At 39.3% G+C, this 25,866-nt stretch overlaps 2 protein-coding genes across 5 annotated transcripts in view; both read right to left on the bottom strand.

The window, feature by feature from the left end:
• Nucleotides 1–18,429, bottom strand: part of LOC133611528 (disintegrin and metalloproteinase domain-containing protein 17-like) — a 32,629-nt gene extending 14,200 nt beyond the window's left edge. For 2 of the 3 annotated variants that reach the window (XM_061968393.1, XM_061968395.2), the window contains exons 1-11: nucleotides 17,920–18,429; nucleotides 17,564–17,696; nucleotides 14,355–14,488; nucleotides 10,988–11,076; nucleotides 8,343–8,532; nucleotides 5,983–6,113; nucleotides 5,804–5,890; nucleotides 4,180–4,305; nucleotides 3,895–4,039; nucleotides 2,240–2,331; nucleotides 1,870–2,022 (exon numbers count right to left, since the gene is read on the bottom strand). In XM_061968393.1, coding sequence (XP_061824377.1) covers nucleotides 1,870–2,022; nucleotides 2,240–2,331; nucleotides 3,895–4,039; nucleotides 4,180–4,305; nucleotides 5,804–5,890; nucleotides 5,983–6,113; nucleotides 8,343–8,532; nucleotides 10,988–11,076; nucleotides 14,355–14,488; nucleotides 17,564–17,696; nucleotides 17,920–18,025 — 1,386 coding nt within the window. In that variant the 5' untranslated portion in view covers nucleotides 18,026–18,429. The remainder of the gene's footprint in view (nucleotides 1–1,869; nucleotides 2,023–2,239; nucleotides 2,332–3,894; nucleotides 4,040–4,179; nucleotides 4,306–5,803; nucleotides 5,891–5,982; nucleotides 6,114–8,342; nucleotides 8,533–10,987; nucleotides 11,077–14,354; nucleotides 14,489–17,563; nucleotides 17,697–17,919) is intronic. The other variant, XM_061968394.1, reaches the window with a different exon arrangement.
• Nucleotides 18,430–18,571: 142 nt separating this feature from the next.
• On the bottom strand, nucleotides 18,572–24,300 carry LOC133611529 (14-3-3 protein beta/alpha-like). Of its 2 annotated transcripts, none has more exons than XM_061968396.1 (6): nucleotides 24,144–24,300; nucleotides 23,230–23,650; nucleotides 20,633–20,756; nucleotides 20,155–20,318; nucleotides 19,984–20,079; nucleotides 18,572–19,572 (listed from the first exon to the last, which is right to left on the bottom strand). In XM_061968396.1, exons 1-6 carry the CDS (start codon nucleotides 24,260–24,262, stop codon nucleotides 19,498–19,500), a joined length of 999 nt encoding a protein of 332 aa, XP_061824380.1. In that variant the 5' UTR covers nucleotides 24,263–24,300; the 3' UTR covers nucleotides 18,572–19,497. The 2 variants fall into 2 exon arrangements, with proteins under 2 accessions (XP_061824380.1, XP_061824381.1); XM_061968397.1 differs by having other exon boundaries at nucleotides 23,230–23,589; nucleotides 24,144–24,281.
• Nucleotides 24,301–25,866: the final 1,566 nt, after the last annotated feature.

Genomic DNA, 25,866 nt, shown 5'->3' with positions numbered 1-25,866 from the left:
AAAAGCCTGTAGGATAGCAGCACTATACCATGGGATATAATTATGTGTATTGCAGTTATAATTAACGCAACATGAAATAATTATCAAAAATGAATAAATATGCATGGATGACAAGTACACTTGAGTTTATTACTCACATGAGTAACATTTTCCCCTGGGGATCAATAAAGGTGATCTTAGTTTTATATTAAAATACAATTAATAATTTATTTATTCATAATTAATAATACTTTGTTTATTTGTATTATTTTGTACTGCTATCATGTTATTAGTTGATTACTGTTATATCAAACAGTAATAAATAAGACTTTAAAATCTATGCCTATTTGATTTTATATTTTTCCCCGCTTTTTTAATAATCAATGAATGCACAATCATTGTGATAAACGTGAAACAGTGATTATTAGACTATAACCATTCCGTCAAAATCTATTATTGTTGCATCATTTAGGGCCACTTAAAGAAGCGAGGAAACAACAAACCACACGATGATGTAAACATAGGGACACCCGGAAGTGATCAAGGCACCGCTCTAAATAGTTTGTCTGCGTTAGCGTTTATAATATCACAAATACTTGGTTAATATTCAAGTCATGAAATGTAAATTGAGAATTGTTGGCGTGTATTTAATATTTAGAATGTATCTTTTTTTTTAAATCCATCTGTCGTCATGTCTTTCATGATGATTGTGAATGATGGGAAAAATTCCAAAAACAGTGCAGTTCCCCTTTGAAGCTGGAATGTACTCTTGTATCACGTAGCTTGTGACCCCTCTGACGGCACCTTGATCCATTTATAGATCTTCTGTGGGGGCTGGCGCATGACTTGTAATCCTCCTCTAAAACAATAATGGGCAGAATCTCCTGAATGAGCAAACACAGCTGTTAACTCGATATTTACCTTGTTGTGAAGAGTGAGCAACATTGACACATTTGTTGCCACTGGAAATAATCATTCAGAAACATTTACCGGTATTTAGTTTTAAGGGATGTTTTACTCATAAACCATAGGAAAAGACCTTCGTAAAAATGGACTGGGCAACCCCTGAACAAGTCACAGCAGTGAACAGGCGAATTTGCAATGCTATTCGGCCTTTCGGGACATGGGACAAGAGAGCTATACAGTAATTGAAAATTTACAAAGCCTATAAATAATTATTGTAACAACCTGCTGGTAATGTTTAAGTTAATTTGTTACTGGTGTTCAGTGTTCCCATGTTCGTGAACATACCCTGCCTGAAAGATGAATGACGGGGAATGAGGAAGCGTTGTATGTGAGAAAAAAAAAAAGACAGAGATAGACGTGTGTTCACGAAAAAAGAATATGTCTCAGAATTGAATCTGTCAGCACAAGAATGGCAATACAAGTTAAAAAGAGTGTCATACTTTGTGTGACTTTTTCTGGACAAAACAACACAAGTTGAAAAACGACACATTCAGTAATTGTTTTTAAAACGCACCGAGATATTATGTACACAATGTCAGTTTGTATACAAATGTTCAATTGTCAATTATCCCATACAATAATGTTTGCATTTCAGAAAACGTTTCCTCTCCTGTACTTAGGGATCTTCCTTGGCAAAAAGGGACCAATCACAGCTCTGCGGTCTGTGTCGCTGCCGCAAAGCTACAATTTATTGGAGCTGCACGTCAAATTCTGTGGCAGCCTGCAGGATATGCAGGGGGAGGAGCAAGACAGCGTCGCTTACGCAAGTTACGTGACGCGAGAATATATACCAGGCTTTAGTGGTATGGCATGGTTTACTGGTCCAGTTTAGGCTTAAAAATGCCAGCAGCGAGAACTGGCATAGTCACAGTTTGTTACAGCAATATGTAGTGTATGTAGTAGTTTAGGTTTGCAAATAGGTACCTTGTTGTTGACATGGTCTCCGCTCACAGCGATTGGGTACATGACAAACTTGCCCCCATGATCGTCACTGGGAGCACAGTATGGAATGTTGTCCGGATCGTGCTCTGCGCCAAAGTTATGACCCAGCTCATGAGTGGTGACCAAATCCGCCTCCTTAAGAGAACACATCAGTGAGTTTGTGGTAAACATACGGCAGTGTTTTCATTGGTTTAGGGGTGTCAAAGTAACAAATATGTGCTCACATAGTAGTATCAACATGAACGTATACACATTTAATAAACAAGATTTATTACATCACAGAAATTGCGGTCAACAGGGTGCTGCAGAAATTATAGGAATGATGTTTGTTTTGAGTGAAGGTGAACTAGACCTTTGTTAAAATGGTTTTGCCATAATTCTTGGTGCTGGTCAAGCCGGTGTTGAGGTAAGTTGGCTTCTTAGCGGACAAAGATGGATAATATGCTGTTCAAATAACACAAACAAACATTAGTATTTGCCTGCTATAATGTACATGCTATGGATGTTTAATACAGTGGAACCTCGATTTACAAACCCCCTCATTGTAAAAACTTTTCAGTTTACGAACTGCAGACCAAATAAAAATATGCTTTGCTGTACGAGCCTTGTCTTGGTGTACCAACTTTTCATGCACACACTGTGTTCCTGCAGGGCAGTCATTTTGTGCTTGACAGCATATCCATCTCGAGTGTTCATTTAGTCAGTCAGCAGAGTCCTGCCTTTAGGTACTGTTGTACTTTGTGGGCTTTTAAAGTTTTTCTTTTAGCCTTTTTACAATATATATTTAGTTATGCTAGCTCATTATGTGCCCAAAAAAACAATGGAGAAGCGATGTGTGGTTTAAATCATTCAGTTTATCCACAGCGCTGCTGACACTGCCCCCACCCCAAATCATTGTAGAGACCTACAGTTTGAAATCTTAAAACACCATACTTTGAGTGCACCACAGGGCTAGTGACTGTGTGTGTGTGTGTGTGTGTGTATGTGTGTGTGTGTGGACTGTAGAAGCAGGGCGGCTGCATAGACATGAAAATATAAACGGTAATAATGATAACCAAGGTAAAACTCCAGAGGATTAGTATTATGGTTTCAAATTGAAATTACCGAAAAACCGTGACTGATAACTGCACTTTGATAAACTCAAGAACTAACTGGCGCCAGCTCGCAAGCTTAGATGCATTAAGAAACTACTTACCCCACTTTAAACTCATGTAAACACATTGATGTCTGAACAACTGTGCACATTCAACCTACAAGGTGTGCTGTCTTAAAACAGTAATCGTTCTATACTCAGAGGAATAAGGTTAACGTTTCAAGGAGGCTTTATTTGTACCTGTATGTAGGTTTGTTTTGCATTGTAAAATAGAGGATGACATCTGCATGACATTAAAATGTACCCTATATATATGTTTCAAATACAATCTTAGCCATTAAAACACATAAACACTAAAACACTATCAGTGAAGCATAAGAAACATGCAACATAGTGGGTTTTCTAACAATGAGTCTATTTTAGTTATCTAAAAAAATACCATCATCAAAAGATTTCAGTGTGTGTACAAGTACTTTTTGAACACATTCAACAATTATAATAATAATAATAAAGATAATTTTGGTCACGTTAACTGTAATATGAAATTTTCATGTCGTTACATTCCTAAGGCGGTTTAAGGAGGACAGTTCAGTTAGTTGTCGTTTTTTGGCTTTGTTTATAAAGGGATAGTTAATCCATTACGCCCTTGTTATGTTTATTTGTTATACAATACTGAATAGCGCTTTCTATTTTTAACTAAAATATAGACTTTTGGCAGGGCTGGATCCGAATTCGTATGTTTAAATTGTTTCTTATGAAAATATTTGCTTCAATATACAAACTTTTCTATTAACGAACCCTGTTAAAAAACGATTGAGTCTGTAAAGGAAGGTTCCACTGTATACACAAACAGCACAATTGGAAGACTAACCCATTTTACAACGGTTTTATCAAAACAAGGCTGGGCTTCTTACGTTTTGGGCAGAGGCCGCCAAGGGCCTGAGCTTTGGAGGGAGCCACGTATGCAAGACCAAGGGTGCCCTCGTCAAAATCCTGGTAGGTGAAGAGGTGGGCCAGACACACAGTGGAGGCGTTGTCAGCAATGTCTGAGCTGAATTGCTGAACGACACAGGAGATAATTTAGGAGCCAACGTTACCAACTGATAAGAACATTCTTCAAATGGGGAGGCCTAAGATGTTTTATATTCACTTTGCCACATTTTGAAAGCTCCTATTTATAGTAGTTTATCTCCACCTACCTCCAGAAGCTTCTTTACATCCCACACCGCCTTTCCTCGCACAGGACTGTTCTCCATGTTGTAGTGGACCCAGCCAGTACCTGCGCGGCCCGGGGGGGGTTTTGTGGGCTCCTTGTGAATGATCATCTGCCAATGAGAGTACATATTTCTTTAATATAAATTATTTTTTGCAAAAGACAGCAACTTTTGCTACCATCCTAACTTTAAACCAAAGTAAAGTCAATCAACAATAAATACATGTGTTGTGTTTTAAACCATAAATATGCCCCTTAAGGACTGAGGTCATATTTTCTTCACATTCAGGGTAAAAAAAAAGAACACAACTGGCGTGGATGAATGAATCATGAATGCATATCTTTTGAGTGAGAAAAGGGTAGTCAGAGTACAATAAACAGTGTCTCTATTCATTGCCAAAGCCAGCGGAACAAACTTAATGAGCCGAAGACAAAAGCTTTCAGTTCCTCTTAAAGATGTATTTTCTTCAATGCGGGAGGCAGTTTTAGTCTACTACTGACTTCCTGGGGTGACTAGGCCAGAATGGAAGACACACACCTAGGGGTGTAACGGTACGTGTATTTGTATTGAACCGTTTCGGTACGGGGGTTTCGGTTCGGTTTGGAGGTGTACAAAACGAGTTTCCACACGAACATATGAAGTAGCCGCCTAAGCTAAAGTCTTAACAAACTGCTCCGCTTTCTGCCTCTTCTCTGTCAGTACTCTGCACAGCACCCAGCATTGTACCACCCACACAACCATCTGATTGGTTACACGCTTAGCGGTAACAGCCAATCAGCAGTACGTATTCAGAGCGAGACTCTCCTCAAATTATAATAAACACTTCCCAGTCAACTACTAGTAACATCACTATGAGCCCGTTGACCTTCTAGAAATATAAAAGGCAGCTCAGCTCGCTCGCAGTCCTGGCTTGAGGTGAAGGCTAATTAGCTTTTAGCGTAACGTTAGCTCATTTTGCGGTGTGTGTGTGTGTTACGGACAGCAAAGCCCTGTCTGTCTGTTATTTCACTTTACCTTTTTCTGTGTTGAAGCAGCAAAAAAGGACATTATGTTAAATGAAGAGTTTGTGTCTCTGATAGTTGATATAATAATGTAACTGCATCATTAAGCCTACATGAACTCCATGGTGTTCAGGGATTAATAATCTCTCCTATTGCTATTGTACTATTTTTTTCAGCTATAGTTACATTAATCATTAGTAATGGAGCAGCCTAGTTTTGAATGGCAGGGTCCCTGCTATCACATGTTGATAAAAATATAACATTTACATATTAAAAATCAACTACAGGCTTCCCAAATGCTGTAATAAATTAAGCATGATGAGTTGACTTGAAACAGTTTAATGTTGCACTTTTTATATGTAGAAAAAAAGTTTTGTCATTTTATTTAATCTGAGGCAGTTTAATGTTGATTAACGTGGGCAGAATTATTATAGTGTTCCCAATATTAAAAGGATAAAGCCATTGTTTACAAATTTGGTACATAAATAACCAAAAAATTTATATTTTGTTGTTTTCTTACTGTACCGAAAATGAACCGAACCGTGACCTCTAAACCGAGGTACGTACCGAACCGAAATGTTTGTGTACCGTTACACCCCTACACACACCTGATTTATTTGGACACCATAGCCTATAAACTCATCGTCCCAGGTTGTGTTTCGGTAAATGTCATCTACTCGATCAATCAGCTCAATCTAAAACAAAGAAAAAAAGCGATTAATATTATAACAATACATCTTAGTAGACATATTACAAAAGCTGAGGTGGCAATTGAAGTATGTCTGACCAGATAGTTGAGAGTGACGCTCTCTTGTCCGCGTCCCATGTGTTTAAAGAAGCGGTGATCTGCAACCAGTAAAAGAGGGCACGTGTTCTTCTTGTGGTCGTGGACCTGACGCTTTTCTCGGGGATGAAAATCTGCAAAGGGTTCCGGTATGGATTATATAGTTTCTAAAAATACATACTGAACAAGAGTGATACCTTGTGACTTATTACTGACATACGTGCAAAAAGATAAACATTACCGATATGATACACACATAAAAGCATAAGCCCTGAAAGCATGAGTTTTCAGAGTGTTGCACTGTGAGTCTCCCCTCAAAGACTAGACTAATTAGGGGTAATCCAAACCTCTTTACCCATTACAATATTGATTATGAGCCTCAAGTATTGACATACAGATGCGATAAGATATTAGCGGGAATTATAGAGGGCAGCATGGCTCAGGTAATAGAGTGGATGGCCCCTAACCTGACGGTTGCAGGTTCGATCCTCTGTACCCCACTGACCATCTTTGAGGAAAATATTGAATCCCAAGTTGCTCCTGATGCTGCATCATTAGTAGGTGAATGTGGTACTGTAATAGTGTCAAAGTACCCAGACAACTTTTGAAGGTAGAAAAGTGCTATACAAGTATTTAGCTTTTATACATACTTTTATTTTGTAGTGTGGTATGTTAGAAAAGGCTCGATTAAGTAAAATTACTCAAAAAGAGATAAATAGTAGGTATAGAAAACACTAACCCATTTAATAATTACCGCCTGGATGGATGTATGCTGTCTTTAAGCTGAAGGGGAGTGGTAAATACTTTTTGACCACAATAGTTAAGTTAAGCTCATGACACAGTAAATTGAATAATGCGAACACTTTTGTTACTGGATACTTACTAATACGCTTCTGTCTTTATTCGTAGTATGTAATTACAATCGGATACTTGTTTACATTGACAAATATGTTTTAGACTCTAATATTGTTAAATTAAGTACACCTACTATGTGGCTTGTGTGCTATTGTGTGCATAGCTGTTGTGTAGCTGCTAACTCCTAGTAGCCTATAGCCTACCAAGTTTTATCTTTTGTAAATGCCATCCATCCATCCATTTCCTACCGCTTGTCCTTCCCGGACTGGAGCCTATCCCAGCTGCATTTGGGCGGAAGGCGGCGTACACCCTGGACAAGTCCTTTTTGTAAATGACCACTAAAATACAAGAAGAGACTGTCCTTGTGTACCTACTAGAGGACATTTAGATCTTAACTTGCTGTCCAGCATTAAAGGCTCTACAGGACTGCTTGTATCGGAGATACTAAATGCAAGCCAATATAATTTGATATTTGTTTTTTTTGTTGTTGCTGATATTGGACCGATCCAAAATCAATATCAGATCGTGACACCCCGAACTATAAAATTATAGTACAACACTATAAAATAATTTTCTGCTCACCGTAGACTCTGCTTACACACTCACTGTAAAGACAAGAATGTATTTTGCTGAGTTAAGTGAGTATATCACGTTTGAAAATGTTTTATTTTTCTTGAACTGCTGCAGCTCTCCTGACACCTTCTGTAAACAATGTAAATCAAGTTCCCAGCTAGCTTATTCTTGTATTAAAATCTTAAATTTCTTATGCTAGATTCAGCTGTCAGTATGATGCGAACGAGCATGCAACTATGTGAATTTGTGTGAATTATATTTATATAGCGCTTTTCTCTAGTGACTCAAAGTGCTTAACATAGTGAAACCCAAAATCTAAATTACATGTAAACTAGTGTGTGGGTGGCACTGGGAGCAGGTGGCTAAAGTGTCTTGCCCAAAGACACAACGGCAGTGACTAGGATGGATGGATGTGTACAAGTGGGCGTGTTTGTGTAAGCATAAAATTTGCAATACTCTCTCCAGAGATGTGGGTGTGCTCTTGTCTTTGACAACAAGCACTGGAAGACAATGCAGATTCATCTCATTGGCTAGGAATTTTAATGCCTCCTTCAAGCAGAACTTTGACCTCAACTCACGTCCCCTGTGAGTACTTTCGACCATCCAGTGGGAGGTGTCAGTTTTACATTAGTCTCTTTTAATGTTCAATGCTTTACTTTTCCAAAACAGCACTGTTGTTTTACACAATACTCTACAATCAAAATAGTGTATGTGCACAAAAACACTTATGACAGCTCCACAATCTCACACCCACGCCTTATGTCCCTAACTACTAGGGCCTCCTTCCGCTTAGACATTTGTTATCCTCCTACTCTTTGTTTCCCCTTAATCATCAACTTTTTTCATACAGTATATGATCTTAAACCACTTCAACGCCTCATCTTCCTCTAACGAAATGCATAAAAATTATGAGGGGCAAGTAAAAGCAGACACACCGTTTGTATTGTCTGTCACCTCAGGCTCGCCCCGACCCGCTCTGGTGAACTCTGGCAGCAGGTCGTTGGTGTCTGCGTGCATGTAACCACACACTTTAGGAGAGGCGATGCGGCTTAGATTCTTGATGTCTTCAGAGCGATACACCAGCAGCCTGCCATCGGCGACGGTGTCTGTAAATCTCCATAAGGGCTGGGGCAGAAAATAAATGGCAAATAATGGACACAACTAATTAATAAATCAGGGTGGAAAAAAATCTTATTGCATTGACTAATACAGGGTAACCTCTACATTAAAACACCTCTAATGTGGTACAATTTGACCAAAAGTTTCTGGGTAAAATCATACGAGACCTCATGATCTCTCACTATCTCACAAGACTTTAGCTTAGTGACAATCTACAGGAATATTAACTCCTTCGGCCATACCAGCAATGGCAACACAGTAATTGGTGATTATAACCATAGAACAGGGTTATGTCCTGGTTGCTCAGTAAAATACAATGTTAGGTTCATGGCTGAAACCTCAGGTTTGCTATGGTCCCAAGTCCCTACCATTTTAGGGGCACATGATAAATACAATGAATGTTAACTATGTATTAAAGATGGACGAATTTACAGTCTTTATGGGCCCCCATTGGCTCAATCATAACTCAAACCCTGCATAAGTCAGCAATAAATCAACAACAATAAAATAAAATTGCACTAGAAAGTAGATTGCATTTATGTAACAACTTTGGTCATACACAACATCAAAGTTAAGGGGAATACACACTTTTTATTTGCCCGCCACAAATAAACTTGAACCGCCACAATTAAATTTGGTGAAACCTCTCGCTAATAAACACATTATGATGTCTGTAAAGTAAGCTTGTCGTTAGTTGACATGGTAACTATGCTACTTAACACATCCCATAAGCACCTGGGGCCTCATGTTCAGAGAGTTGCGTGGCTTTCCTACTAAATATGGATGTATGATCAAATCCAGAAAATGGCGTATGCCAGTAAAAATTTAGATGTATGAAAATGTTTGCACGCACAAATCCAAGCACATTTCTTTGTTACATGGCAGTCTACTTGTAATCGACGGCAGATGTGCGTGGCTTGGCACGCCCAGGGTACACTCCCTTATAAATATGCAAATCATATTGAAAGTAGCCATGTGACTGACAACAAGCACTGCCCAATGAGGCTTCTTTCTGCTGACACAGAAAACAGCACACAAGCTATGAAGAAAAAAAAATTGTTCGGGCATCAGGAAAAAAAATGAAGAAAAAGATGAATGTACATCACCAAAAAAGACGAGCGTTTGAAAAGATAATCGCTGAAACTGTCCCTATCCTTCGCCGCAACTGTGTCCCTGCTGCTCAACCCCCCCACCCCCACCGCCCGCCACCAGAGGGACCGCCACGCCCTAGCCCTCCCCCCCACGGATGACCATCCCCGGTATGATACGTAAAACTTTATAAGGGTGGGTGACTCTGATTCCTCCTTATAGAAATATAATTTGTGTAACTTAAAACAAAATGTGCTTATACAGTATACCTGCTGGCCCCAGCGAGATTATACAGTAGTTTTGTGGGAAAAAAATGTGTTTTGATTATATATAACATTTTAACGCTATAAAAATGGATATGAAAGACTTTGACTCTTGTTTTATTACTCAACATATTATTACAATATACAGGCGAGGACTGTCGCAGCGGTCCAGTACGTGACAGAGTCAACCCAAACCCTCCTGCTGCTGCCTGCTGGAGTCACAGAAAGACATTGTGGCGAAAAGATTGCCTAGATAAATTATAACATGTCCTTGCCAATAGTAATATCAACGTGAAGCATCAAATGCATTGGCCAAAAAAAATGATTTTTTGTTCTTGCCTCGATTTTTTTTTTCTCCAAATGTAGTTGAGTCCGAATGCCGAGGGGAATGGGGTGTAATTGTACACAAGTCTTTGATGAGCACATCAATCAGTTTGAGAAGTAAAAATGTGCACATTTTTATGTGAACTGTTACCCAGCATCACTTGTGTGTGTAGCTAAAGTATCCACAGTTTGTAGAAATGTGTGTACGCCAGCTATGATGAGTTGCCGTGAGCCAGCGCACATTTCCACGTCAATGTCAGTTTTGATACAGCTCACCTTTGCCGTAAAAAAGGGCATACGGCAGATTTTTGTGCATATGCTAGCTTTATACATGATGCCCCTGGTGTATTAAGAAGAAGTAGCAGGAGTAGGGATCGGTGAGTGCTGCCAACTTAGTGGCATTATCCATATATTTAGGGAGTGTTCAGACTGCTCTAAATTGTCTTTTCCAAAAAGGGGACAAGCGAGTAATCCAGGCACATTTTCTGGTCCTGTTGGACACTTTTGGAAACTAAGGTAAAAGCACGTATTCTCCCACAGATAGATTGCAGTCCTGCAGCAACACATTATATGCAATGGTTAACTGTCTTTACACTTTTATGACCAATAAAAATGTTACAATAATTGCCTGTAGTGTGTACCTAATAAATGTTTTATAGTGTCAACAGCTTGTCTATTAAAACACATTCACTTTCATTATTTGCCATAGTTCAAATGTTGTGTTTCAAAATAAGAGCGGCGTTGATTGCTGATCACAGGAAAATGACAATGACTTATCCTCTGACCTCTACATTGTACTCTGCTTCTTCAGTTAAAATGTGAGCTGAAAACTCCTCTCCATCGATGTGTGCCTGCACACGAGAGTTCTCGTCACCTGAAAGCACAAACATAAAAGCAGCAAATAATTTTGAAGATCGTTTTCTTGTTAAATGATGAAAATCGTTACCAGAACAACACAACTTACTACACAACGGATTTGTCTTAAGGATTTTTAAACAACAAAGAAATCCTAGATTAGGGTTGTAGGGTATACCAGTTACGAACAAAGTACCATGGTACTAATGAATTTAAAAAAGGTACAATATTGCCCTTGAAAAATACTGGTACTTTATCCACATGTTGCCGCGCTGCAGTGACGTCAGGGCCGGCCCGTGGCATAGGCCGTATAGGCAAATGCTAAGGGCGCCGTCCATCAGGGGGCGCCACGCCAGTGCCACAAATGTTGGAGAAAAAAAAAGAAAAGAAAAAAAGTTGGTACTATTATTTCTAAATACAAAAAATAATCCCACGTTAATTAAAATGCAAAGTAAAGCCTATTTAATAGAAATATTATTTGTTACAACATTACGCCCCCTCCCCCCCCTGTCCCCCCGCACGGTGCGCCCCCTCCCTTCCCGTATCATGACTCTTTTTGGACGTCACCACATCAAAAAATCAACACAAGATGTCAAAACGGCCAAAACTGTCAGGTGCCCAGGGAAGAAAAAAGAGAAAAGAAGAGGAGGAGAAACGAGAGGTAGCAGGTAGGTGAGCCGAACATGAAATGATTTGTCTGTTACAGAATGTGATAGTAACCCGGCTTTTTAGCATTAAGCTAATGTCACATGATTCGGCAATTGCTAATCAATAAATAGCTAGTTCTGTTTTAATGTCGGGTTAATATTGTGGAGGGGGCTAAATTGTTATGGAAAATAATAATGTAACGTTAGGTAATTACAGTACTCCCACCTTACATTTTTCAGGGACATTTGTATTAGATCTTTTAAGCAGCTGTTTTTTGTTTACATTGTTATTGCCTTCTGGTTAGCTATGTTTGCCCTGCAGGTAATAGTCACTTTTCCACCCCTTTATATATTAGGTATAGTTGTAAGTAAAAAAAAAAAAGGTGAAAGACAAAGCTATTCGGTTTCTTGTGAGTATATACACTTCACTGCCGATGTGGGGGGGGGGCGGCACCTAAAATCTTGCCTAGGGCGCCAGATTGGTTAGGGCCGGGCCTGAGTGACGTTACTGGTAATATGAGCCCCGGCGCATTGTGGAGTTAAAAACTCAGAAGTGTCAGTCAAGTGTCAATCCATGCCCTACATGGTGGAAAACTACATGGTCAAAACAATTGAGAACTACAATTCCCAGAATGCCAAGGGAAAATGGCCGCCAAATTACTGATTGACGGCACCTGAAAAGGAATGGAGGTTCAGTCAAACTCATTCACCAAACAAGCTGCATGCAAGGAAGAACAGCAAGCGGCCATAACCACAAGATCTATTCTACAATTTTCTCCAAACACACCAATGGTCAGTGAATATGCTTGTTCATTTGATGATGATTGAAATGCTTAACTTGTACCTGCAAGCTTCTTAAGTTGCTTACTCAACTACGGTATCTTAATTTGTGTTCCCATGTTTAGTTTTTACTCGTTTTTACTAATTGATTTTTATCTAGTCTGCACTTTGTCTGTGTTATTATTATTATTGGCTTTCATCTAGTTTGCACTTTGTCTATATTATTACTATTATCATTATTATCGACTCATTCTATTTTTTATTTTCCTATTTTAATGATGTTGGATCTGTGTTGTTGTTGGGGACAAGTGTTGTAAATTAGCTTTGGCTACAAACACTGTGATGCATACATTGGATAACTGTTTCAGATGTCTGTTTTTGTATCTGTCCCTATTTCAAATAAACCTATATGTATGTATGTATGTATGTATGTATGTGTTTGTTTGAACTGCTGGGTTTAAGTTGAATTACTGCATTTCAGTTTGAGCATTGATTGCATACTGTGTTTCACAAGTTAAAAGCAAGTTGTTTAAAGTTTAAAGCACGCGTACAAGTTTAAAGCTTAAGTTAAAATGTTAAATGGGATGAGATGGCGACTTGTCCAGGGTGTACCCCGCCTTCCGCCCGAATGCAGCCGAGATAGGCTCCAGCACCCCTCGCGACCCCCAAAAAAGGGACAAGCGGTAGAAAATGGATGGATGGGTTTAAGCTTAAATTAAAATTGCAAATGGTTAAAGTCAAAACGTTTAAAGTCAAAGCTTATGGTTTGTTTTAAAGTTAAAAGTACAGAAGATTAATGCAAAGTTAAAGGATAAATTCCCGTTTGTTTAACTCTTGCTAAAAGTTAAGCTTGAATTTAGAATGTTAATGTTTAAGACTTCGAGAAAAGACTATCTACAAGCTCGTAGCCATTCTTGTACTTTCTTTATTCCCTTTTAATTACTCTAATTGTTGAATGGATTTAGTTCAGTTCATTTAACCTGCTTGTTCCATTCAATTGATTTAGGTTAATTAATTCATTTAAAATGGTTAATTCGTTGAACTTTAAATTGTTTTAAATGCTTATCCGAATTAAACCATTAATACTTAAAACGATTAATTCATTTTGACAAGCAATGTGTTTGTTTAAATCATTATTTAAAAGTTTAAGGTTTACAAATTCAAGTCAAACCGATTCTTTAAAGCCTGTTTGAGTTTAAGTGTTTAGAAACATTAGGTTTAAACACCTAATTGGAAAGTTAAAACATTATGTAGAAAGTTTAAAACATTCAGAGGTTTAAAAGCATTTGTAAAACATTGTTTGAAAATACCTGTGTAATTACATTGTTAACATCTCTGTTTCTGTGGTTTGAAGGTTTACAACCTGATGATTATTTGAAGATCAGCTGAAATGAAACCAACAATGCTTCAAGTTGGAAAATAAAAAGTTGATCAACTGGAAATCATGAGTTGTCCGTGTGTCCTTTTGGAGTAGAAGAGTGGAACTTAACACACATATTGAGTAGCATGCACACACAAGGAGCGCATGCAAGCTGAAACTACCGTATGTGGAGACAAAAGGGAGAATGGCAAAAAAAACAGCAATTCTACTGGTTAAAGAGGGAGCATGAAACGCAATATGGAGGTGTTTTGGTTTCAAAACTAATCAAGGTGACTCTTTAAACACTGAAGCACCGCTGAGTAAGCGATGCTTTAAAATATGCCTTGCCAAAGTTGGCAATACTATAAACTTATGTTAACATTCAAAGAACATCCAGATCTGCACAAGGAGTTTAAAGAGCGACAGGTAATGTAGTTAACTAGCTCTCCAGCTGGTTAACTACATACCTTTTTTTTTTTTAAATATAAAAATGATCTAAAATCAACTCACCGACAACGTGTCCTGTGAAATAGTTCTGACGTTGAACATCGTAATTCTCCTCCCTTCCAAGTTTATCAACAAACACGGCTTGAAAGTTCTTTGTGAAAAGGTCTGTGTTGGTGGTTAAGTACAGCTTGAAATATCTGAAAACATAAGTATGTATTAGTGCTGTCAAACCATTAATTTTTCTAATCAGATGAATCACACTTTGGAATTTGGATTAATTGTGATTAATCACAGGTTATTGCCTGCTTGCAAAAATTAACTTTAATTGAAAGATCCCAATATTTGAACACATGCAATTTTGTCATCCAGAAACATTTTTTTAATGTTTTACTTGAATGCACATAATTTGGTCGAAACTTGGTAACAGTTTTATCTATAGTCCAGTCAGAGTGAATTCTGAAGTGAAATTTGCCAGCGAGCGCACCTGTCGGTCCCCTTATTCATCTTTGCACTGACTTATGCATTGACATGACTGACCGTAGAACAACCTGCTTCTCCATTTAGGTAACCATTTTTAAGGTAAAGGAGCATCCATTCATCCATTTGCTACCGCTTATTCCCTTCGGGGTCGCGAGGGACGCTGGAGTCTATCTGAGCTACAATCGGGCGAAAGGCGGGGTACACCCTGGACAAGTCGCCACCTCATCGCAGGGCCAACACAGATAGACAACATTCACACTCACATTCACACACTAGGGCCAATTTAGTGTTGCCAATCAACCTATCCCCAGGTGCATGTTTTTGGAGGTGGGAGGAAGCCGTAGTGCCCCTAGGGAACCCACGCAGTCACGGGGAGAACATGCAAACTCCACACAGAAAGATCCCGAGCCCGGGATTGAACACAGGACTACTCAGGACCTTCGTATTGTGAGGCAGACTCACTAACCCCTCTTCCACCGTGCTGCCCAGGTAAAGGAGCATGTACGCTCAAAATAACGTAATTAAAGAGGCTGTTATAGGGCGTTAACTCAAATACATACGTATGTAACAACACGCACCCTCATTAGCTTTGGGTGTTACTAGCTAATGATAGTAAATTGGAACGTTAGTGTTAGCTATTAATGAATGTATATTGTATCATAAAAACAAGACTGCTAATTGTTTGTTGCTTCACTTGGACTGCTTTTGTATGTGTGCACCCGCTCACTGAGCGTACGTGTGGACAAGACATGGTGAGTGACTGTCGTGAACGCCAATCTTTTTTTCGCACCGGTAAAACTTTTTATTACACAAACTTAGTAATTGTGAAAAATATACACAATTCTAACACAAATGTATTCTGTTAAACCACTAATGGTAACATAAGCTACCCAATAGTACATTTTTGTTTTGAAAAATTTAACTGTTGCACACAGCCCCTATAATCTGCATATGTACACGACGCATGGCGCAGTGAAAGAATGGCCGTGCGCGACCCGAGGGTCCCTGGTTCAATCCCCACCTAGTACCAACCTCGTCATGTCCGTTGTGTCCTGAGCAAGACACTTCACCCTTGCTCCTGATGGGTGCTGGTTAGCGCCTTGCATGGCAGCTCCCTCCATCAGTGTGTGAATGTGTGTGTGAATGAGTAAATGTGGAAGTAGTGTCAAAGCGCTTTGAGTACCTTGAAGGTAGAAAAGCGCTATACAAGTACAACCCATTTATTAATCAAATTAGTTAACTAAATATTTTTGACAACCCTGCTGTATATTACTACAGTGATACCTCGGTTTTCGTATGCCCCACTTTTTGACAAAAAAAACACTCCCACAGCTTGCCCCATTTTCTCTAAACATTGTGCGTAACAAAATAGTCCACATATCATTTTACGGGATTGAGTACCCAAACAAAGACTCCCACGCATAAGTGACTTGGTCTTTATGCTTTCATTGTTGAGTACGATTTCAAAATTTGCCTCCACTAGGCCAGAGAAAGTGGTAAATGACAGCACTTAAATGAAAAAGGAGAGAAACACTATTGAATAAAATAAATAACTCATAGCAAAGTATGAAAGTGGTGTTTTCTTCGCTCTTCCTGCCCCTCCTCTCTCACTCACTGCCGTCTTCCCCAAGAAAAATCTTCAGTAAATGTAAAAGTGATGTGAAATGTTTGTTTATTCATTTTTATTTATTCATATGTATTTTGCATGTATAACTAATTATTCCCTATGAAATGTGTTCTGCATGTTAATATTTTTAGTGTCTAACGGATTTATTGGACTTTCATGATTTCTTATGGGTAAAATTGATTCCATTTTCATCTGATTTAGTCTTTGTGAGGGATGTTCCGATCAGGGTTTTATCTTGTCTATTCCGATGATCAAGAAGTGAAATTGGCCGATACCAATACTGTTCACATGTATTAACTGTAAATATGTTTATCTATAGTGAGTGGTATTGCCAGTTTAACAAAATCAACATAATATTCAAACTAGTTACTTCTTTTTGTGTATTACGTACAATTGTTTGAGCAAAACAAAGTCAATAGTACACAATAACCCTTGAATATGTAAACAGCTAGTTTAGCTATTAGTATGCTTGCTCCTAGTTTGCTCTTGGTGTGTAACATGTTTATTCTCATCCCCCAGTGGTAATTCACCGTACTTAAAATACTAAGAAATGCAGTTTATTTGGCGTGATGGAGGTGATTACTATTAGCTTACGGGAGCAGCTCCACACCGTATGGAGACACATAATTAGCTGCCAGCCGCCTGTTAAAATAAATACAGTGTAGCCCGAGGAGATTTGCAATAGCATTATTTGGAAATGACAATCAAAACTTTTTCACAAAAATCGGCCAATACCGATCCGTGGCCGAACAATTTGCACATACTTTATTGGCTACACCCAAGTCCTTATTCAACCCTTTGCAACAGATTACTATTAAAAAGCGAGGTACTACAGGACTCATATTTCAAACTGCACAATTAAATAACATCTGGATAATTTAGATCAAGGAATCAATGCTTATTAGAGGTTACATTTTTGTATTGATGCACGCATGCATCACAACAAGGGAGAATACTAATTCAATTACTACAAATAAGAGGTATTTAGTTCAATGCCAAGGCCAAAATGTTACAAATTCTTATGATACAGTGGTGGGTGTAGCCAATGAAGTATCCCTCAATGGGTTCTATAGTACATACGCACAAAAGTAAACTATGCATACTTTTAACCTAACATGTACAGTATTCTTAATTCTACAGGAACCACAAGATAAATATTTCCAACCTTTGCAAGGCTCTGAAGATGACCAAACGCTCTAGGTGGGACGGAGTGTTTACGTCCCTCTTTCTCACAGAGTGTAGCTGGAGGTCTGACACTGGAAGGACCTCAAAATCAGACAGAATGGAATGAAGCGCATCTAGAAGACATGGAGAAGACGATTTAGGTGGATTATCCTGGTATTTACTGTATTTAGAACAGCAGTCTGGCTAAAAACAAGTTTTTTGTAACTGGCCCAACCAAATAACCTCCCAATTTTACAAAAAGCTATTATAATTAAAGCAGTTACAGCTAAAATATCATGTATAATTATATTAGTAAACGATGTTATTTACATATAGAAAACGGCTAGCTAAACTTACCAATCTCGGCGCGTGCTTCGCTGTTTTCTTCTCTGGTAATTATTGCCTTAACTGCTCCGAAAACACAAAAATGACCTAGAAAAACATATAACCATATGCTCAACATTGTGGGAAAAAACAATAAAAAATTACAACGACGCCGTCATTGTCACTAAGTTTTGTCAGCTCGTCGGGGAGGCTAGAGCTAGCCGCGTAACCCGGAAGTTCACACTTGACAACGCGGCGACTTCCGCTTTTACAATAAAAAAAAGGTCACTCCGAAAAAATATTTTCCTATATGTCATGAGAAGTGGTTTAGCAAGACAGAGGTGGACAATTAGAACATGTATAAGTTTGTTATAGTTGAAGTAGATCAATATAAACAGAGACATAATAGCTCTTATGTGCACGTAACATATGACGTCAAACATATACTGCGCAAGTCTACAAATTTGTGAAATATTTCTTCCGGTCACGTAACATATGACGTCAAACATATACTGCGCAAGTCTACAAATTTGTGAAATATTTATTTTCTGTGCTTAATGCAGTTAAACGGTGCAGAAAATATGTATTTATTTTTTAAACACCAGTCCCATATTTCCTCAAGCTATATTTCACCTGCGATATGTGGAAGTAAAGTACATTGACAGACACACTAGGAAAAAGCAGATGGTTTATAAAATGATTTATTGATGTTAACATAGCTGTTACACAGGGATTCAAACGGTTCCACAAGGCTTTATAGGGGACTACAATTGAATGAATAGCAAAACAATAGTGGTCCAAATCTCTAATGACAATCACTGGACAGACACACAGTTCACCCTCTTTTAGGATGTGTAGAAACCTGCATTGAAAAATATTTAACTTGACACTTGTACTTATGTGTTACAGCATTTGTTCCCATTCCAGTGTACTATCTCAAGAGACATGCAATGACAGAATTGTATTTATCTTCCCATTAAAAAGGTCCCTGCATGTAAATCAGTCAAGCCTCCCCACAATTTCCCCCTCCCCCCAACAGACATGCTTCAGTGAAAAAGTGGCATCATAACCAGGGCATAAAGTGAGGATTAATCCAATGAGCACTAAGTATTTGCTGCCAGCATGCACAGAACACTGGCATTCCCTGCAGCATGAAAAAAAATAAACATCTGAAGCTGAATTTCAGAATCTCTAACCGTACCACATAATTTTGTTTAGACAGGCCAGGAAGAACAAACCAGATTACTCCCTAGAACAAGAAGACAAATCCGAAGATGAGCTTGCAGTTTGATGTTGGGGACATTTAGGGCTTCTGCCTAACTTTAGGAAAGAGCATAATACCATATCAAGCGATCAATACTTTTCTACAGCTGAAATTGCACATACTGAAAGGCCAGGACAGACAAACCAAGGGAATGGAAGGTTTTGCTTTAATAAGTCATCCTAATCCATTAATGTACTTTTTTCTTCTCCAATTCATTTTTTCATGATTTTTTTTTTTTTCAACAATGGTAGAATGTTGGATTGGAGGAAAAGGAATGAACGATGTGTAAAAAGTTTTTTTTTTTTATCCTTTTGTTGTTGGAGACCAAGGACTCTTCTTTCTCTCTTTTAGTTCTCAGTGTCGCCGCCCTCGCCTCTTTCGCCGGCATCGCCCTCCTCGCCAGCGGTGTCTGATGTCCATAGCTGAGAACATACAAAACATCAAATAGTCAGTTCACAATTTAATGCAGTGGGTTTTTCGTGAGGCAACAGAAGACTTGCAGCAGCTTGAGAATAATAAAGAAAAACATTCTAAAAACCTGCTAGGTGAGTACAGGCAATAAAATAAAACACATTATGCATTTTCTTTGTCAGTTTATGTGCAATAGATCAGGTAAAAGCCTACCCTAGGAAAGTTAATGAGTACCAGCCAAATAAGCACAATTCCAAGTTCTGATATAATGGACAATGAAGACAAAATGGTGGATACATGTGTAAAGGCCAGGATTTCAAATTTGCTCCAAATACTCTACAAATTACACCACCTGAAACTTCAAATCTATGCAAATGAAATTAAATTCTCATTTGGTGTGACGCTAGAACAGAATGACTCACTGTCAGATTGTCCCTGAGGAGCTGCATGATGAGGGTGCTGTCTTTGTAGGACTCCTCGTTGAGGTGGTCGAGTTCAGCAATGGCGTCGTCGAACGCCTGCGAGCAAAACAAATGTTTTTGGAGATCCATAAACAAAATAATTGAGTATGATTAGTCTGATTGCTTACACACCGTTTTAGCCAGCTCGCAAGCTTTTTCTGGAGAGTTGAGGATCTCGTAGTAAAAGACAGAGAAGTTAAGTGCCAGACCCAAGCGGATAGGGTGTGTGGGGTCCATCTCAGTCTTGCTGATGTCAAATGCTTCCTGGTACGCTTGCTGCGAGTTCTCAATAGTCTCTGTTGAATTAACACACACAATTCAAATAAACTACTGGTCATGTATTAAGGCATCCTATGAAATGTTCTTACACATTTGCTCATTTGTTATGGTTATGTAGTGCATTGCATAATTTTTTTTATTCAAACTATGGTCAAAATGTAGGCGTGTGTTTTATTTCCCTGGTGTATAAAAGCAAAGACAACTGCCAGCCACTGGTGCTGTGACATCTTTTCCAGCCTAAGGTGAGATAATCTCACACATTACAATTGGAATATGAATATATTTGAAGCATAAGAGATGAAAAAAAGAATAATTATGGCAGTAAACTTACTTGATTTGTCATCGCCAGAGGCCACTTCAGCAAGGTATCTAAAGTAGTCCCCCTTCATCTTTAGGTAAAACACTTTGCTCTCAGCTTGTGTGGAGTTTTTAATTAAATGTGTACTCAGCAATGTCTGCAAGGAGAAAAGAGGAAATATTCATCAATACACATTTGTATGTCGACCTTCAAATGGGGAGGAGGGGGGGACAATATAGGTGGGCTTCACCAAAGTAGAACATTAGAATTACTCTTACAAGCTACAGAGCTGGTGTATCACTATTTGGTCTATTTCTTGGGGACGTGCATTTACAGTGTCAAGTGGCAGCCACATTTGCACAATAAACGTTAAAAAGTAATTTAAATGTGTTATATACTCAAATCAAAAACATTTAAGACGGAATAAAAATATCTGAAAGGCCAAGGCCTCAAACCTGATAATTAAAAAAAAAAAAAAAGGATTCCAAACCTTGGCAGGAAAAAAGCACCCTTGCCTTCAGCCAAACCCACCCCCAGCAGCCACTCCCAAGTCATATAGACAAGCCATGATTGGATCAGTGAAAAGCATGCACGCGTGTCTCATGTGCTAGGCATTCCTTTTCCTGCGAGCTCCACAATAGACAAGAGGAGATGCTCTCTTCACAGTGCTTTCACACAAAGCTCTGACTTCAGATTGCAGCCCTCATGAGTGCAAACAGTGCTGCGAGATAAAAAGGTCACCAGCCTGACCGACAATTTGTCTTTTCTGTACTTATTGCCTTTTGCAATCTAATTTGGCACCAACTAATCAAAGCTAATTAAAAGTAATAGGATGCACACAGAGTAAAGGACACTTTAACACTCATTCTTATGAGATTGTGTAAAGGAGTGGGTTTAAGAACTACATGGACTGCAATGCAACAAATATTTAACATTACTGCACAAGTTTATATATGGCAGGTCTCTGGAGGCAACTGGCCCACAATCTGTTGCATTTACAGCTGGGTGGGAATTTTTACAATTACCCATTAAAGCTATGATTCATTTCTTGTCATGACTTTTAATATTGTAACATTCTCCTTGATATATTTGAATGCCTATTGTGAAAATGTGTTCACCATTAATCAAAGTAGACTCTCCAAGCCAGTGCAATCTACATTATGTCAAGATGGACGCAGGTACAACAAATCTCCCAGGCTGACAGTAATTATGTCACACAGGCATCAGTATTAACTGTAACCTGTGCACAGCCAGCAACATATCTTGAGTGCTCACTAACTCAAAACAAACCTGCTCTTATAGAGAAAGTTAGCAGCCCGTCAAAGGCTTTTCTAGACAGGCGAGTTGAGGCCTGAGGAGAGACACACCCTTCTGCAACACTCAGCAGAAGAACAACAAAAAGGCTGAGTCACTCTTCGGGAACATGCATGAGGGCTTACTAAAAGCGAACAGCCCCTGCAGCGTCTCAACGCAGACAGTTCAGGGGGGACATTATTGGAATCTTAACAACTAAGCTTACGGGCTAGATCTCCTCTAATCCACTATCAAGGCAGGATAGAAATAATGTAAAAGCACAATCCCTGCTATTACAAGAGATTAATTAAAGAAGTGAATGACCGCCACCTCTGGTTATCAATCAAGGCTTGGAACGCGTTCAAATGTAGGCTAAAGTCATTAGCTTAAAAACATGACCCTCATGCTTATCTGGTATGAATTGTTTATTGTTAATTGTTGCGCATGGCTTGTCACATTAGCTTTCCGCTATGTGCCAGATGCGACAGCATGGATACGGGCAGATTTATTGAATTCATAGTATTGTCCTTGTGAGCAGTGGCCCACTTACCAACCCAGTCGCACTATTTAATGCAGAAGTAGCTGCTATGATGACCTTATCAGTAAACACCTTCACATGACTCAAGACTATTGTTCTAAAATTCCCGAAACGCAGGAACAATAGGAAGACGACGTAATATTTTCATATACTACTAATACCGACCATGGAACAATCACACAGGATTGGAACCAACAGCAAAAGAGTGTGGTGACAATTGACAGGGACTAAAATACTTTTTAAATTAACGCGACAGAATTTGGCTGAATGTGTTGAGACATTATATGCACTGACATAGATAAAGCGTCAATACATGTACACCCGCCACACCTGGATAATATATATCACTCTAGGACTTGGGGCCCTGCAGCCTTTTGGAGCTTCATCGATCTCACAACATCAGTGCAAAAGTGCCAAAAAATGAGAGATCACCGCATATTTTAGCAAAGTCGATATGGTGCAGGGTGCTTAATGTCATTTTGTTCCAGATCTTGCAAGGGTGGGGTATGACTTCAGGATTAAGTAAGACTAGGTTACTTGCTGCTGTAACCTAAAATTGTTTGCTGCATTCTTACATTTAACAAAAATAAGACCAAAATGTTGTTCAATTAGGAATTTTGCATGGGAGGTGTATCCCCTCCATCTCTTGGCTGCTGCTGCCTCTGAGGCACCACTATGATAACATGGTTAGTATAGAATAGATAGAAAGTATTTTATTGATCCCTGGGGGAAATTCAGCACCACAGTTCATTAGATGCCTGGTTTTATCTTCTTTTTTTTTTAAACGGTGACACCTTACCAAAACGTTGTTGCAGATGTCCTGCAGCTCCTTCTCCACCTTCTCCCGATATTCCTTAACCAGTTGCTGCTTCTTCTCAGTCTCAGCCTTGCCTCCGATGCTGGAGATCACCCTCCAAGAGGACCTCCGGGCCCCCACCACGTTCTTATAGGCGACGGAGAGCAGGTTCCTCTCCTCGTTAGTAAGGTCGTTCCCCATTTCCGTCACCGCCTTCATGCACTCGGCCATGTCGTCGTAGCGCTCAGCCTGCTCGGCCAGCTTGGCCTTCTGGATAAGATCCGGTTTATCCATAGTTTGAGTGTTTTTTGTTGCCGTTAGGGAGCGGATGGGTTGGAAATGCGGGCGAGCGACAGTCGCGGACTGTGAAGTGGGAGAATGGGTGGAACAAGGAGTGGCGTTAGTCCCACCGCAGCGTGACAAGCTGAGAAAATGAAATGATCACATTAAGGGAGAAAGTGCGCTGGATGAGAAAACACCCTATGCAAAGAGAAACTCATAGCAAAAGGCTACATTTGATTGTAACGACGTGATTAGGAGAGTCTCAGCCGTTCTGCGGTAGAAAAGTATCGCTTTAATGCGATTATGTAACTTCAAATTAAAGTAATGGAACGGAATTGCCATAACCTGAACGTTATAAAATGGAGGTCTTAGCCGTGGACACGGGCAACAAGGATCTTTAATGGCAGCTGAGTCATGTCGGTACCGCAGCCCGCCACAAAGCTAGCTAGCTCGAAGGCTAACAGAGCTAAACCTCCTGGCTTAAGCTAACGGGCCACTCCTATCAATGAAAATGTGTCACACCGAATCGCAGCTTTAAAAAAAAAACCCACCTCCTTATTCTATCAGCTATAAGACAGAACTCTTGTACGTTCACGAAAACACACCAGTTCAAAAAAACACTCGACGTTTCTCACCTACTGAGGTCCAAAATCGCTTCACAAATTGTTCCGATTCGAGGGATTGGGCTGAAAGGCAGAGAACACGCAGCGGCAGCTAAAGTCCAACTGAACTTGATTAAAGTAGGGCGGATCATCTAGGGCAGGTGACTGTCCTATTGGAAATCGAGATGTCTTTTGAGTGACAGGAGGTTTCGAGGCGCTGGCCAATAGGCGTCGAGCAATGGGGGGCGAGGGGGGAGGCTATCAAAAGTAGTTTGACCGACGGGAACGCTGCAGTGGCTGAGCGCACGGGGTTTCCTCCAATTAGAGCAAGGGAGATGACGTCACCGTGTTGCCATGGCGACATCTGTCCAATCTCTCCCCGCTTTCGCACGATGTGGACATTGAAAGGCGGGCGTGGCACTCAGACATGGCATTTATTCAGCTTTTATTCATATTTGCTGCTTCAATTGAGCAACGGTGAACACGGTAGCGTTATTGTGTAGATTCAATTCAACAACGACAACAACAAAGGTTCCTTTAGCTGACCTTTGTACTTTTTTGTGCCCCACCCTTGCGTGTCTTAGTCACAGCAAGGGTAACTGCCTGCATAATGGTATAAAATCCTTATTAATATTAGCCATACTGAATATATGACCATTTCTCACACTGTGAAGCGCAGAGATTCTCAACAGGAAACAACAGAAAGGCGGCTGACATCCTGTTCACAACCAACAAAAAAACGAACAAAAGTAGGCCATTTCTTTTCCGCTTGTACAGACTCGGCATTTGCCTCCCAGTCTATACCGTGCTAAGGAATTAAGGTGCCTATTTCAGTCATGAGAACTGGCATTCTCAGTTTTAGAGCATCTTGTCCGCAGAAGGCCAGATGGCTAGAAATAGCAATATTAATAGGATAGGAAATCCCTTGGTGTCAGCTCTAGTTTTGAGCTGCAACTGCATATAATAGCGAGCAACTCGGTGCCGTCTGAAAAAACCTGCTTTCTGATGTTTCATTCGCTTTGAAAGATTTGGACAAAAGCGGTCAGTTTACTCCGTCTTACATCTGTGCTCATAACTGTACTGATAAACGTCTGAAAGGATGATTTGGTACATTTTTGCCTGAAAATATGCTTCAAAAGTCTCAAAATACACACCTGGGCGACAGGGGCATGGCACCAAATTATGAGCCCCTGTACACAAGACTCCTGAAGGCCCCCTGTCCCACCCTAAACCCAAACGTTGCCACCCTATACACACACACTTGTTTATGTGCACTTAAAAAACTAATTATTTCATGGATTTAGCTTTTTAAAACACATGTAAACCCCCTAATTAGTTTATTACACCTAGGATTAACACATCTAGAACATATCTAAACCGCTCAAATAATTTAATTTTTATTTGTATTGTATTTTATTTTATTTTATTTTTTTTACAAAAAAGTGCAAACAAATTCAATACAAAGTGGCCAGAATATGATTTGAAATCATCATATAACCTGTTATTTACTTAAATATAAATATAAATATAAATATAAATATAAATATATATAAAGTTTTCCTTTACTTCAGAGTGGGAAGTAAAGATTAGTTTATACAAATAGGATTATCCTCAGTTGATAATACGAATCATAAAAATGGGTTAAATGTGGATTAAGAGTTCCCCTGTCTTTGAAAACTAGTGACGCATCCGTTTCTAACTTTAATCGAAGGTCCTTGAGCGCACTACAATTATCTGTTAGGAGATGCAAACGTGA

This window comes from Nerophis lumbriciformis, linkage group LG08, assembly GCF_033978685.3.
Source record: "Nerophis lumbriciformis linkage group LG08, RoL_Nlum_v2.1, whole genome shotgun sequence".
In the NCBI taxonomy this organism is placed as follows: Eukaryota; Metazoa; Chordata; class Actinopteri; order Syngnathiformes; family Syngnathidae; genus Nerophis; species Nerophis lumbriciformis.
The sequence above is the reverse complement of the archived record's forward strand: the minus strand, read 5'-3'. Positions and strand labels throughout refer to the sequence as shown.